The sequence below is a fragment of the Daucus carota genome, chromosome 9, assembly GCF_001625215.2.
Source record: "Daucus carota subsp. sativus chromosome 9, DH1 v3.0, whole genome shotgun sequence".
Taxonomy (NCBI): Eukaryota; Viridiplantae; Streptophyta; class Magnoliopsida; order Apiales; family Apiaceae; genus Daucus; species Daucus carota.
In genome coordinates, this window is record NC_030389.2 from 12195938 (window position 1) to 12209451 (window position 13514).

At 33.5% G+C, this 13514-nt stretch overlaps 1 protein-coding gene across 1 annotated transcript; it reads left to right on the forward strand.

The window, feature by feature from the left end:
- The first annotated feature begins 10055 nt into the window (after nucleotides 1-10055).
- On the forward strand, nucleotides 10056-13045 carry LOC108201747 (aspartyl protease AED3). Its single transcript, XM_017370033.2, has 3 exons — nucleotides 10056-10581; nucleotides 11621-12095; nucleotides 12491-13045. The coding sequence occupies exons 1-3, from the start codon at nucleotides 10102-10104 to the stop codon at nucleotides 12847-12849; spliced, it is 1314 nt and encodes a 437-aa protein (XP_017225522.1). The 5' UTR covers nucleotides 10056-10101; the 3' UTR covers nucleotides 12850-13045.
- Nucleotides 13046-13514: the final 469 nt, after the last annotated feature.

Sequence of the window (13514 nt, forward strand, 5' to 3'; positions counted from 1 at the left end):
GCTGAAAATAAGAGGGGTGTATTGGATTGAGAGTTTAAAGCATTTTTTTGCATTCATAAAATCCGAGGGTATTCGATTGGGATTGTTTGAAATCCATTAAAATCTTGAGGTATTCAATTGAGATTTTAAATTATGCCACAAAATCCAGTGGTATTCAATTGGGATTTTAAATTATGATTAAAAATCCGATGGTATTCAATTGGATTCTTTAAAATCCATTAAAATCTGATGGTATTCAAATGCTGATGAATTTTTTTGCATTTCATAAAATGATGGATTTTGTGGCAGTCTGCAGTGTATTTTAAGTTTTTTGAAATCCCACCAAAATCAATGGGATTTTGAAGCATTGTACTTAAATCCTATAAATTATGCGACATTTTATCAAGAATCCGCACAAAATCAAAATCACACACAATCCATAAAAATCCATAGACTAAAAACAATCCATTAAAATCCCAATCGAATACACCCCCGTAATTTATACCCCGGCAAAAGAAACATGTGCATAGATTGTCCCTCTGTCCCATTTTGGTTGTCACCTTTGGTTTTGTGCCGGTCAAATTGACCAAAGTTTGACTGAAATTTATTAATATTTTATTAATTAAAAAAATAAAAAAATATATATCTCTATTTTAAGACGTAATTTTCAGTTTTTTAAAATAATGAAAGAGTGACTTATAATCTTTGGTCAAAAAATAGTTAATTTGACCAACAAAAACAAAAATGTGGTAACTAAAAAAAATGACAGAGGGAGTATATCAAACCAATTATCATAAAATTGATTGATTGCATTTTAAGATATGATGATATGCACTTGCGGCTTGTGGGGAGAGGCTAGTGTTTATACATCAATTGAATAATTGTTTTTTTAAAAGAAAAAGTCGATTGTCAATTCTGCTTGGTCGACTCAATTTGTCCAGTCGACCTGATACAAAAGATCTTGCAAATTTATGTATGGTTATAATTTTTGGCCATAAAATTTTGTCCCTTGTATTCGATAAAATTTATCATCAGCTCCGTGAATTGAGATGATTGGGCACTAAGATTAGTGGCAAGACAAGAAAGCAGAATCACATGTATTAGTATGTCCAGATGGTGCGCTCAACATCACATGTAGCGCTACCTGATAAAAACACAAGTACAAGATCTTGACTTGGAAGCCTGTGTTTTGTTTCATCTTCAGGGCATCTTAATTGCTTAATTGCTCTGTAGGGTACGATTCATAGTGGTACAGATAGAAAGAAACAAAATCAAGAACATGGATCTGAATCTCAAATGAATATGCTTTTCATGTATTCTCTCCTCTCGAAATATAACTCTACTCGTCCCAACTTGTTTGATTTTTTATAAATTGATTAAACTTTAACTGAAATTTACACGTATAAAATAATTAGAAAAAATTATGAAAAATATATTACTAGAATTTAAATCTATTCTACTTTAAAATGTATTTTTTCGATTTTCAAGATCATGTAAGAATAATTATTAAATATCAATCGAAATTTGGTTAATTTAACCACAAAAAATCAAACAAGACAAATAAATTGGGACGTAGAGACTTTTTTTTTTTTAAACGCGGGAATATTATATATAAAAACGGCAAAATTAGGCCTTAGAGCTTACACCAACCCGCTCTAAAAGCCCCCCCTCCACAAAAGATCATAATCATAATTAAAATAGGACATTCAAGATCATTTAAATCTATTCTACTTTAAAATATTTTTTAAATTAAGTAATCTAAGACATAATATCACAATAAATGTTTGAAAAAGAAATCAATTGGAATAAGTAGCTAGCTACAAAGCACCTAGGTTATATATATACACACACACACACACACACTCATATTAAAGAATTTTTGCTGACAAAAAAAAGAACTTTTACAAAAATACTATCATTTTTTAAATAAATTGCAAAATTATCATCTTTCAAAATAATATTGCAAAAATCGGTGGTTGCAGATGCAGCAATATCTACAACTGTAAGCAACTTTATATGCAACCACAAATGTAATTTTGTAAACATCTGTTGAAATTTATATTTAATTATAAAATAAGTTGCAAGTGGTTGCAAATAGAATACCCTTGCCGGTCAATATTCATATAACAAAATCAACCACAATCAATTTTTCTCGCTTCTCACACTCTCCCGTCTCTCTCCTTGCACCCCTCTCTCTTGCACTTCGAAATCTTCTGTTGTTACCTCAGCATAAACATGTCTGACATCTGATTTTGAAACGCAGTGAATCGCGAGATTTAATCTGGCCTGTAGCGAGTTGACTCGGAATGAGTTTACCATTGAGTATGCCAGTATGGGTTAAACGACAGTTTTTTGCGTGAAAACTTTTGACTATTTTAGGTTTGTTTTAATCTTGGTTTGTGAGCTTGGTGTTGGTATGACGATGATGAGAGAGAGTGCGAGAAGAGATGAGAGAGAGAATAGTGAGAGGAGAGTGCAAAGACATATATAGTAGAAGATGAAGATGTCGACAGCAAAACAAGACTCGTATTTGTGCAAATGTTTTAACTGAAGTTATAAGAAAAATGTATAAACCAAACCAAACCAAACATACTCAGTATATCTTGTTTAGAGCAGGGTCTGAGGAGGGTAAGATGTAAGCAGCCATGCCCCTACCCTTAAAATAGAGAGTCGGTTTCCGTGAAGACCCCCGACTTAGTGCCCAATAAATAAAACAGTGTGTACTATAATAATAAGAATATAATACCTTAGTCATGGTCTACTTCACGGGGCTTATAAGAAAAATGTATGCTTGTAAATTGTAATAATTATAAATAAACGGTACTTTTGCAAATGATATGATAAAAAGATGCATTTTTGCGAAATCCCCAAGCACTTGAGCACTCATGATCAGCAGATCCCACCATTATCAAGATTTACGAATGATTGAGATAATCCAAAGTGGAGTGCATAATGCTCAAGACAAGACCTAATTATGGTAATTAGTGGCTCAACTCAGATATTATTTTCTATTTCAGCAGTGGAGTGATGATCATAATTAAGAATGCCCCAAAGCCGTGCTTTCAGTATATGATTGCATTCTCAAATATCAAGTAGTGTAGTGATCCATGCTAGGCCAATAATTCTATAAAGGCAGAAGGCAGTAAAGAAGGTAGGGTTCATGTCACAGCGGCACGGGCATGCCAGATTGGGCATGCCAGACTGGGCATGCCCTAGGCATGCCTTTTGTCCATTTGGCATGCTTTTTTACTAATTTTTTATATAAATAATAAAATTTATATAAATATTATATCTTATAAATATTGAAAATTTTAAATATAGTCCAACTTCATAGTTAAATATTAGATAAACTACTAATATAAGTTAGTATTGTACTAAGTTCGGTTCTTAATATTTACTAACTTTTGTTATATTTGTAAGTGCACTTTAGTATCAATCCTGTAATGATGCAGCAGTTTTTGCTATATTTAATGGAAAATGGCATGCCATTTGGGCATGCCTTTTTGTAAAATACATGCCTATAGGCATGCCAGTGAGAACTGCCGTGACATGTACCCTAAAAGAAGGGGACCTTTGCCTGTTCCATTAGACTCATATTTAGGCATATTCTATTATTCTGGGTTATGCTCCAAACATTAAATTAAATAATTTAGATCAATTCTGATATAAAATTTTGACTCATTTTAGTATAAGATCTAAATTTTGAGTCAAATTATATATTATATTATTTCAATATTAGATTAAACCATTTAATATTAAATATAATGTTTAATTATCATGGTTTATTTTTAGGGAAATCTACAAAACTACCTACCTTTTCTTTTATTGTTTTCAAAAATACTACTTTCCAGAATTATTTTTAAAAATACCTTTTCATAAATTTTTTTTTTCAAAAATACTGTTTGCAACTTTTGCAACCTCATTTGCAACTACAGGCGGCGCCAGCCGTGTTGCAACCTGATTTCAAGTTCCAGTTTTCAAATGTCATTTTCGACCTCATTTTCGGAATCGATATATATATATATATATATCGATTCCGAAAATGAGGTCGAAAATGACATTTGAAAACTGGAACTTGAAATCAGGATTTGTAATTGCATATATGGTTGCATATGGTTGTATTCAGTTGCATATGGTTGCATTCAGTTGATTCTATTGTAATCTAATGGCCCCGCCAGGGGCACACCATACATCTGTTGTTACTTACAGTTTTCAGTTGCATTTAGTTGCAACTGCGGTTGCAAAAGTTGCAACTGCAGTTGCAACCTCATTTGCAACTTTTGCAACCTCATTTGCAACTATATATAGTTTTCAGTTGCATTTAGTTGCAACTGAGGTTGCAAATGAAGTTGCAACTGCAGTTGCAAAAGTTGCAACTGCAGTTGCAACTTCATTTGCAACCTCTTTTGCAACTTTTGCAACCTCATTTGCAACTTACAGTTTTCAGTTGAACTAGTTGCAATTGCAGTTGCAACTTTCCATTTTTATTTGCAACTTTTGCAACCTCATTTGCAACTTTTGCAAACTCATTTGCAACTTTTGCAACCTCATTTGCAACTTTTACGGCTGCGCCGCCCAAGGTTGCAAATGAGGTTGCAAAAGTTGCAAATCGTATTTTTAAAAAAAAAATTTTATGAAAAGGTATTTTTAAAAACAATGAAAAAGATGGTAGTATTTTTAAAAAACTAATTTTACAGATGGGTATTTTTAAAAAGATCCCTTATTTTTATTATATTTGTTAATTTAATAAATTTTAAAGACATAATTTTTTTAAATATACATAAATAACAAAAAAGATAAAATATGTATACTATATTAACAATAAAAACGTGTATCTCATTAATTTACACATGAAATATTATCGTTGATTCGTACTGCTATTTGTTAAATAATTAAACAATTACACAATAAAATTTAGTTAAAATCAACTAAAGATATACAAATAACAATAATATTGTTTTTGATATTAAATGAACTTATCTGAATTTTGGATTAGTGAACAATGGTGATCTAGTTTGCATCAGCACTCTTCTCCTATCTAAATTCGGATCACCATATAGATTAATAGCAGAGAAAAATTGAAGAAAATCTGTTTTAAATTTGAATTTTTGGATCACTGTTGGATCTACCTTTTTGATTCACCTGATTTATCCAAATATCAAAAATGTGAATTTTATCATCACTCAATTATTTACACTTTTGACAATTTACCATCCAACTAAATATTGATCGTTATTCCTACTTCTTAAGCTATATGAGTAATATTATGTATATCAAACTCCGTCTCAAATTATTATTTTTAGTAAATTTTAAAGGTGTGGTTGGATTTTACACCAAATCCCACATATTTGTGGCCATATTTAAAAAAGGACAATAACGTGGCTGGAGTTTGCCTCCGCGAGTCCGGCTTTTAAAAATGTGACTCACGTTAAGTCAGTTATTTTTACGCCGTTAACGTACTTAAAAACTAATCATTCGAAGGGGTAGAAATGTAATAGCAGATAAAAGCGCGCTGCGAAGGGGAATTAAGAAATAGGCGCGCTCTAAACCATTCTACTTTAGTAAACCGTTATTGTGAGCGAAAACCTTAATTACTAAATCAGAAAATGTTGAGTGCTACACATCTGAACTACTCGTTGCCTTGCGATGGATTGGTATATGCGTACAAGGAGTGAGATGCACAAGTACGGAGGCGCTGAATGCCCTGATTATAAAGGTAATTCCTTCGATGCTCTAATCCACTTGTGTTGTATGGATTTGTTGCTTTAAAATGATGTGACAGTAGAATAATGATAGTGTGGTCCCAATCTTGTTAGTTTGCTCTAGCTCTATATGTTGATTGCTGTTGGTTTATTTGTTTATGTGGAACACTGCTGAACATTGTTGGTTTATGTTGACACCGGTGTTGGTTTTTGAGGCTGTTGAAGGTGGATTTGGATATTAACAATGATGCAGCATGGACATTTATAAGTGACAAACAAAAGGTATGTATTCCTTGACTTCAGTTTCATTTGTCAACTATACCACGTACTAATGAATGCATTTTCTATTGTAGGGGCTAATCAATGCACTTGAGGAATTGTTTCCAAACGCAGAACACAGATTTTATGTTATGCATTTGTACAACAACATGCATAAGGAGCACAAAAGTCTTGAATTAAGATCTCTTCTATGAAGTGCTGCAAGAGCAACCCATCTCCGGCGCTGGAAGACAAGCTTCCCACGATGTAAAAGCATAACACCAACATATGTGTAATGGCGGAATCAGCACAAGCTAAACCAGGCATATCGTATTAAAGATGAAAAAAAACAAAAACAACGATGAAGAGATATAGATATGGAAGGGTGTGTAAGTATGTGTGCATGTATGTAATTGTGTAGTTGTGAAAGATTAGGAAGAGGAGGGGAAGATTAGGAAAGGTGTGAAGATTTATGTTGACGAGCACGAAGCATGATGAAAATGATGTTAGTGGTATTAAAGGTGAATTAAATAAGGTAGTATATTTTCAAATAAAATCCAAAAGATTGTATATTTGTAAGATCCGTGAGAAGGTAGTATATTTGTAAATATGATCTAAAAATTAGTATACTTGATAAATTACCATAAATTTTCTGTCTTTATTTGTAAACGTACAGCTTAAAAATGTCCCTTTATTTGAAGTTTGGCTGAGGTTGAGTAGTGTTTCAGCTCAACAATTATAATTATAAGTGATCAATTCAATCTTAAAAAAATAAAACATACTATGATCACTGGTTTAGAGTAATTTAATATCCTAATTTAATATATGTTCTTCTTCAAATTGTAGTGCTCGGAATTTATGATTATATATAAAATCAAATATTAAATATTATAGTTGGATTATATATACATCATACAATAGTCTACATAGTTTTTTTTAAAATCTATTATAAAATTTAACAAAATAATCAAATATCACAAAATTTATAATGTTAGTCAACTATTGATCGAGAAATAATTATTTGATAATAAGTTCTTAAATTAAATAACAATTTATTAACAAAAATATCTATTTTCTTAAAATATAAATCACAACACACTATCATTATGGTAAACATATTTTCTAACGTTTTAAAGTTTTAAATGAACCTGCAATCTGAACTCGTATATAGGGATGACAATCGGGTCGGGTATGACAAAATCATATCGAACCGTGAATATTATATTCATACCCGAACCCAAAAATTACCTAAAAATGAAAATTCGAACCCGATTTAATGGATTTCGGCTCGGATTCGGTTATGCTCTGAATTCGGATATTTCTGGATTAGATATCTGAAATCCGAACCCGAAACCTGAAACTCGAAATCGAAAACGCGACATGTAGCATTACGGGAGATGAATTTTAATATTCTAACTTTAACCATTATACCACAATATCAATTTTGTGTATATATGTATAAATAATATTTTAATAATCAACCAAGTTAATGATATTTATCACTAGAAAATATTTTGTTCACCACATCATTCGTTTGAATTTTTATTATTATAATTTAATTTTGTTAAATTTTATTATTAGTCAATATTTATCTTAAAGATTAATATATGTTCTAAGAATTATACAATAATATGCATATTGTATAATGTCCGGTATATAAAATAATATATAAGTATAATATGAATAATTTAATATAATGTGTAATATATAAATCTATATTTAAAATTATAAAATTATATACATATATATAATATAATATTATATATTTGGGGTTTTTTTTCGGGTTTCGGTTCGAATCGGATTTCGAATCAGTATACCCAGTATTTAAATCTAAATTCAAAAATTAGATCCATAAAAATTCAAGTTCGGATCGGATATTCATTATCGGATTATTTTGCCATAATGCCATCCCTACTCGTATCGAAGTGCATGCATGCTCTTAACATTTGGTTCGTGAAACAATTTTAACTTAGCACAAGAGATTTTGAAAAGTATAATTTGTAATGTCTTTTACTTTGAAATATATAAAACTAAAAACAGAAATTATGAAAATGAAAACAACTTCAAACAACAAGGTTGGAGAAACGAAACATTCATGTAAGAAATATAGTCTGAGTTGTACGTACACACCACAAAGTTGGTGAAATAAAGGAGGTCGACAGAGTACAAGTCGCCCACCGAAACAAATATTGAATCAAATTACAAGTGAGTTCCACCAGTAACAGCCAAGAATAGTTTACTTTTTTCTATTCTACAATTCCAAGAAAAGTTAGATACTTTACATATCCACTTTCAAGAAAAAATTTTGTTTCAAATTACTTGTCTACTTCAACTTTCAATGCAAAATCATATTTTCAAAACCAATTCTACTCTACATATCACTTATTTATATTTCCTAGATCAATCTCACTCCACATATTTTGATCATTTAATGCAATTAATTTGTGAACAACTAATTTTCTTAAACTGTGTGATTTTGATCATTTAATGCAATTAATTTGTGAACAACTACTTTTCTTAAACTGTGTGATTTTTTTAAAGTGGACAGCTAATTTGAAACGGAGGGTGTATAAATATGGAATATATATTGCATATGCATATAGCAGACAAAATGAACAGAATGTATTTTACGTTGTTCAAAAAGTATTTCTTGATATATTCACTCTTCCCTTACCTGCTCTGCTATGCTCGCTCTCTTTGCACAAAATAATCAAACCTTTAGTCCTTATACTAATGTGTCATGTACTCGCACATTGTCTGTAGCTAGGCCTGTTCACGATTTTCTTAACTCGAGTCGTCTCCTAGTATGTTTGATACTCATACATATCATCAGCTACCATAAGAATTTTCAACTTCAGAACATGACTAACTTGGCTCGACTTGAATTAAACGCTTACTTATAACACAAGTTTAAGGTCGAATATTAAATCATAGACTCGATCAAGTCTATTATCCACACCTGCTTAAATTGTTGACGTGATTTGCCTCTTCATATATCACATGTGTTGAGCGTGTGATAAGCTAAATCCCATATTGTAAAAACATAGAGGATTTAGTAAAGAACTCCGTTAAAATGAGGTTAAAATGAGGTCTTCTGAAACATATCCGTGCGAGTTTGATCAAAGTCCAGAGCGAACAAGATCATACTAATGTGGAGTTAATAAGCGTTGTGCGGCCCAACAAGTGATATCAGAGCCGATGGTTAAGTTGATCATGATATCACGGGTTGCAAGTTATATAACATGGGTGGCTCTCCAGAAATGTGATGGGGTCTTCGATAGCTTTGTCGAAAGTTTTCCCAAAAGTTTTCCCAACTAAGAAGGTCGGGTTACGTGGTGGTTCTTGGATTGAAGAGAGATTGCTGAGTGAGTGTCAACCCAATCTCACATCATTAACATAAATAAGATTTATCTTGAATATAAAAGCGGCAAAACAAATTTATACAGATACCACGACTCAAAGCCGATAATATCATATAATACTAATACGGAGTCAAGGATGTTACGCGACCAAGGTTCATTTCCAAAGTATTAATAATTCTTTAGTTTTTAACCACGCATGATTTAAAAGGCCATCGTTTCGAAACAAATGTAGTAACATTTATGTATATACACGTTATGCACTGATTTGGCAATTGGCAAGCATACTCATAATTGTGTTTCGAGTTGTCTATTTCACCGCTTTTATGTGTCCTCTTTGTGGTCCGGTTATTCTTTAGTTAAGCATGATGACATATAAGCGTCAGTATAAAAATTCAAAAAAATCCGATATATCTAATTAATAGAAAAAAAAGTTTAGATTCTTTAAAGCATATTGACAAAATGGCTTTGTAAAAGTTTCTACATTTTTCATGTAATTTCGGTACTTTTGGACTGTGAAAAACAAGAGATCTACTTAATTAGAATCCAAGGATGGTTCTACCTTTTTGTGTTGCCACACTTTTCAAGCATTTCATATTCACTTTACCAAAGTAGCAATGAGGAAACATGAAATTTTGCAATTAGTCCTTTTGCTAAAATCATTAACACAGTGAAAGTCATATTGGTTACTTTCTTGTGATACTTGAAATAATCACTGTACTTTCTCTTTTAACCCTAATCATATTTCCTCCTATATATCCCAACACAATGCACCTCTTTCAACATACTAACCAAGCCAAGCCATGACAACTCCAAACTCATTCCTCCCCATTCTCCTCTTCACAGCCTTTCTCTTATCTCCATCACAAGCCTCCAACATAGACCCTAAATGCGACGTCCCGGAATCCGGATCAACCCTCCAAGTCCTCCATGTTAATAGCCCATGCTCCCCATTCCGGCCACAGAAACAGCCCTCATGGGAGGAAAGTGTGCTCAAAATGCAGTCCGACGACACGACAAGGCTACTCTTCCTGTCGAATCTTGTTGCGGGGAGATCAGTGGCTCCTGTGGCATCAGGCAGGGGGATTCTGCAGACACCAACTTACATTGTGAGGGCTAGAGTTGGCACACCACCACAGACATTCCTTATGGCTGTTGATAATAGTAATGATGCTGCCTGGCTCCCATGCTCTGGCTGCACTGGATGTGCTTCCACTACTTTTGCTTCTGACAAATCTGCTTCTTTCAAGACTCTCGGTTGTAAAGCTAGTCAGTGCAAACAGGTAATAACAGTTATAGATCTACCACTTTAGCTACTTCATTTATGCTACTAGAGTCTAGATTCCTCTGCTATTATAAGAGCATCTCCTGCACCAGAGCTACTCACTAGGAGTGTCAACTATTCTTGAATTATCTTAAAAGTTATTTTCTGAACAATGTATATAGTTTAACATATTTGAACTACTAATTACTAATGTTATAGATCTGAGGCTCCACAGTCGAATCTCAGTAGCATACATCCTACGGGAAAAAACGCTAGCTCAATGACAATGTAACACCCCTGCATATGCATCGAAAGTTTAGAGTTAAGTCGTCTAACAATTTTTGTCGCTGATAGTATGAGTCTATGACATGACATTTATATGTTAGGGAGCCGCACCCTTACTTTTACTGCATAAAATTTTACTTTGCATAAAGATATCCGGAAGTTCCTGGTGTTTTCTAATTAGTGGGGACAACTCTGAACAGCTGCTTTGGTCTGATTCTCTATATGAATAACGACATTTGTTTATCTAGTGGTGGGATACCGTTATAAACACCAAGATTTTGGACGACTCACCACACCCCCCACTCTGCAATTATGCACACACATGCTCTACATGTCTGTTTATAAAATATGAATGTGTACTCCCTCCCTTCCAATCAATTGTATACGTTATTTGATGACACGCTTTTTAAGACTCTTTTAAAATATAGTTTTATAATATTTTCATTAATTTTTTTCCTGAATAGAAATTTAATGTTTAATCTTTTACTCCAAAAAAAGAAAATTTTTAAAAAAAATTATGAAACTATACTTTATAGAAATCTGCGTGCAAAGTGAACGTATACATGTCAGTGAGACGGAGGGAGTAGTCACTAAGTCAGTATCTTAGTCATGATTTTCGTTTATATGGCCTCTACATATTTAAAACAGTTTGCACTGCTGCAAGTACTATTACTTGTTAAATATTACATTTTGAACCTGAATTTTATAATTGAATTGGAATCAACTATTGTGATTGTGCTGACATTAACATAATTTTGACATGAAATCTAAAGGTTGCACACCAAACCACCTGCACAGCCACAGCATGTAGCTTCAACACCACCTACGGAAGCTCCTCAATTGCAGCAAATCTCTCGCAAGACTCTCTCAAACTCGCCACCGATGTCATTCCTGGATACACATTCGGCTGTATCCAGAAGACGACTGGGGGCTCAGTGCCCCCGCAAGGACTTCTAGGCCTTGGTCGAGGCCCTCTATCGCTGTTGTCCCAGACCCAGAGCCTGTACCGATCCACATTCTCCTATTGTTTGCCCAGCTTCAAGTCTCTGAACTTTTCAGGTTCCCTGCGATTAGGGCCCGTGCAGCCCGTCAGAATGAAGTTTACCCAGTTACTGAGGAATCCCAGCAGATCATCACTTTACTATGTAAATTTGGTGGCAATCAAAGTTGGTAGAAAGATAGTTGACATCCCTGCAAGCGCGTTGGCGTTCGATGCAACAAATGGAGCTGGAACAATCATTGATTCAGGTACTACTTTTCACTTCCTGATTCAGTATTGCAAAATTGTTACTTGTGGATAGTTTGAATTACTGGGGCCGTTTGGGTTATCTTAAAAATAGTGTTTTCTTGCTTAAAATAAAAAAGTGGAGCAGAAGTAAGAAATATATTAATCATGATAAATTATTAAAGTTTTTGGAAAAGAAGTAGGAGTTGAAAAAAAAAACTAGGATTTTCTACTTCCAACTTTTTTCTCGTGACTTCTTAAAAGTACGTTTTGCTTCTTTATACAAACGGGTCAAGAAAATCAGAAGTAAAAAGCAGGAGTTGCTTCCGTTTCCCAAACAGGGGCACTGGTGTAATACCATAATAAGTTGTGGCATCGTTTTCTGAGTAAATGTTTAACCACATTTTCCAAATATCAGGAACTGTCTTCACTCGACTAGTGGAACCAGCCTACATTGCAGTGAGAAATGAGTTTCGTCGACGCATGGGCAAAGCTGCTGTAGTGTCATCACTAGGCGGGTTCGACACATGCTACTCTGTCCCAATAACAATACCAACGATAACATTCATGTTCAAGGGCATTAATATGACACTCCCGCAAGACAACTTCCTTATACATAGCGCTTCAAGTAGCATTACTTGTCTAGCAATGGCCGCATCGCCTAACAATGTGAATTCTGTGCTGAATGTCATAGCTAGCATGCAGCAACAGAATCTCAGGGTTCTTTTCGATGTGCCCAACTCAAAGCTTGGTATGGCCCGTGAGACGTGCACTTAATTAAAAGCACCCTTATATGTGTGGTCTTTGTAGCTACTTGTGTTGCTTTTGGTAGTTAAGTCATTTGGTTTGGCGTTTGTAATCTTGCTTTTGGAATTCTAGTATTAGTATTGTTCCTGTAATCGAATTAAAGGTTTGTATTGACCTGCAATGGGTTTGTCACAGCAAGGATCGCCCTGTACTTTTTCTACCCTTACTCTGACTCTTACATATATATTATAATTAGAAAGTTAAAGAGTTTGGTTAACGGAAATTGGAACCTCAAACCCATGTGTTGGCGTTTGGATTAGTAATATAAGTATAATTTTGTTACATGGAACGGAAATCCCAATTTCACTTAGAGGGTAAATAATTATTCCTTGCTCTCCCATTGTGATACCCATTCTCATACCTTTCATTCTCGTTGCTGTGGTAATCTATATTCACTCAGTTTGTTATAAAGAGAAAAAGTAATGTGGAGAGAGACTGAAGAGAAATGTATTCAGATTGTGATGTAAAAGTTCAGTACAAAGTCTAACCTGCAGAGTTTATATATATGAATAGATGATATATTACCATGAAAATGATATGAAAGTTGATGTATCTGATGTTTACATCAGTTAGGTTTTTATATACACAACATCTCTACATGATATACTCAAACTACAAGATACACTTCAAATTAC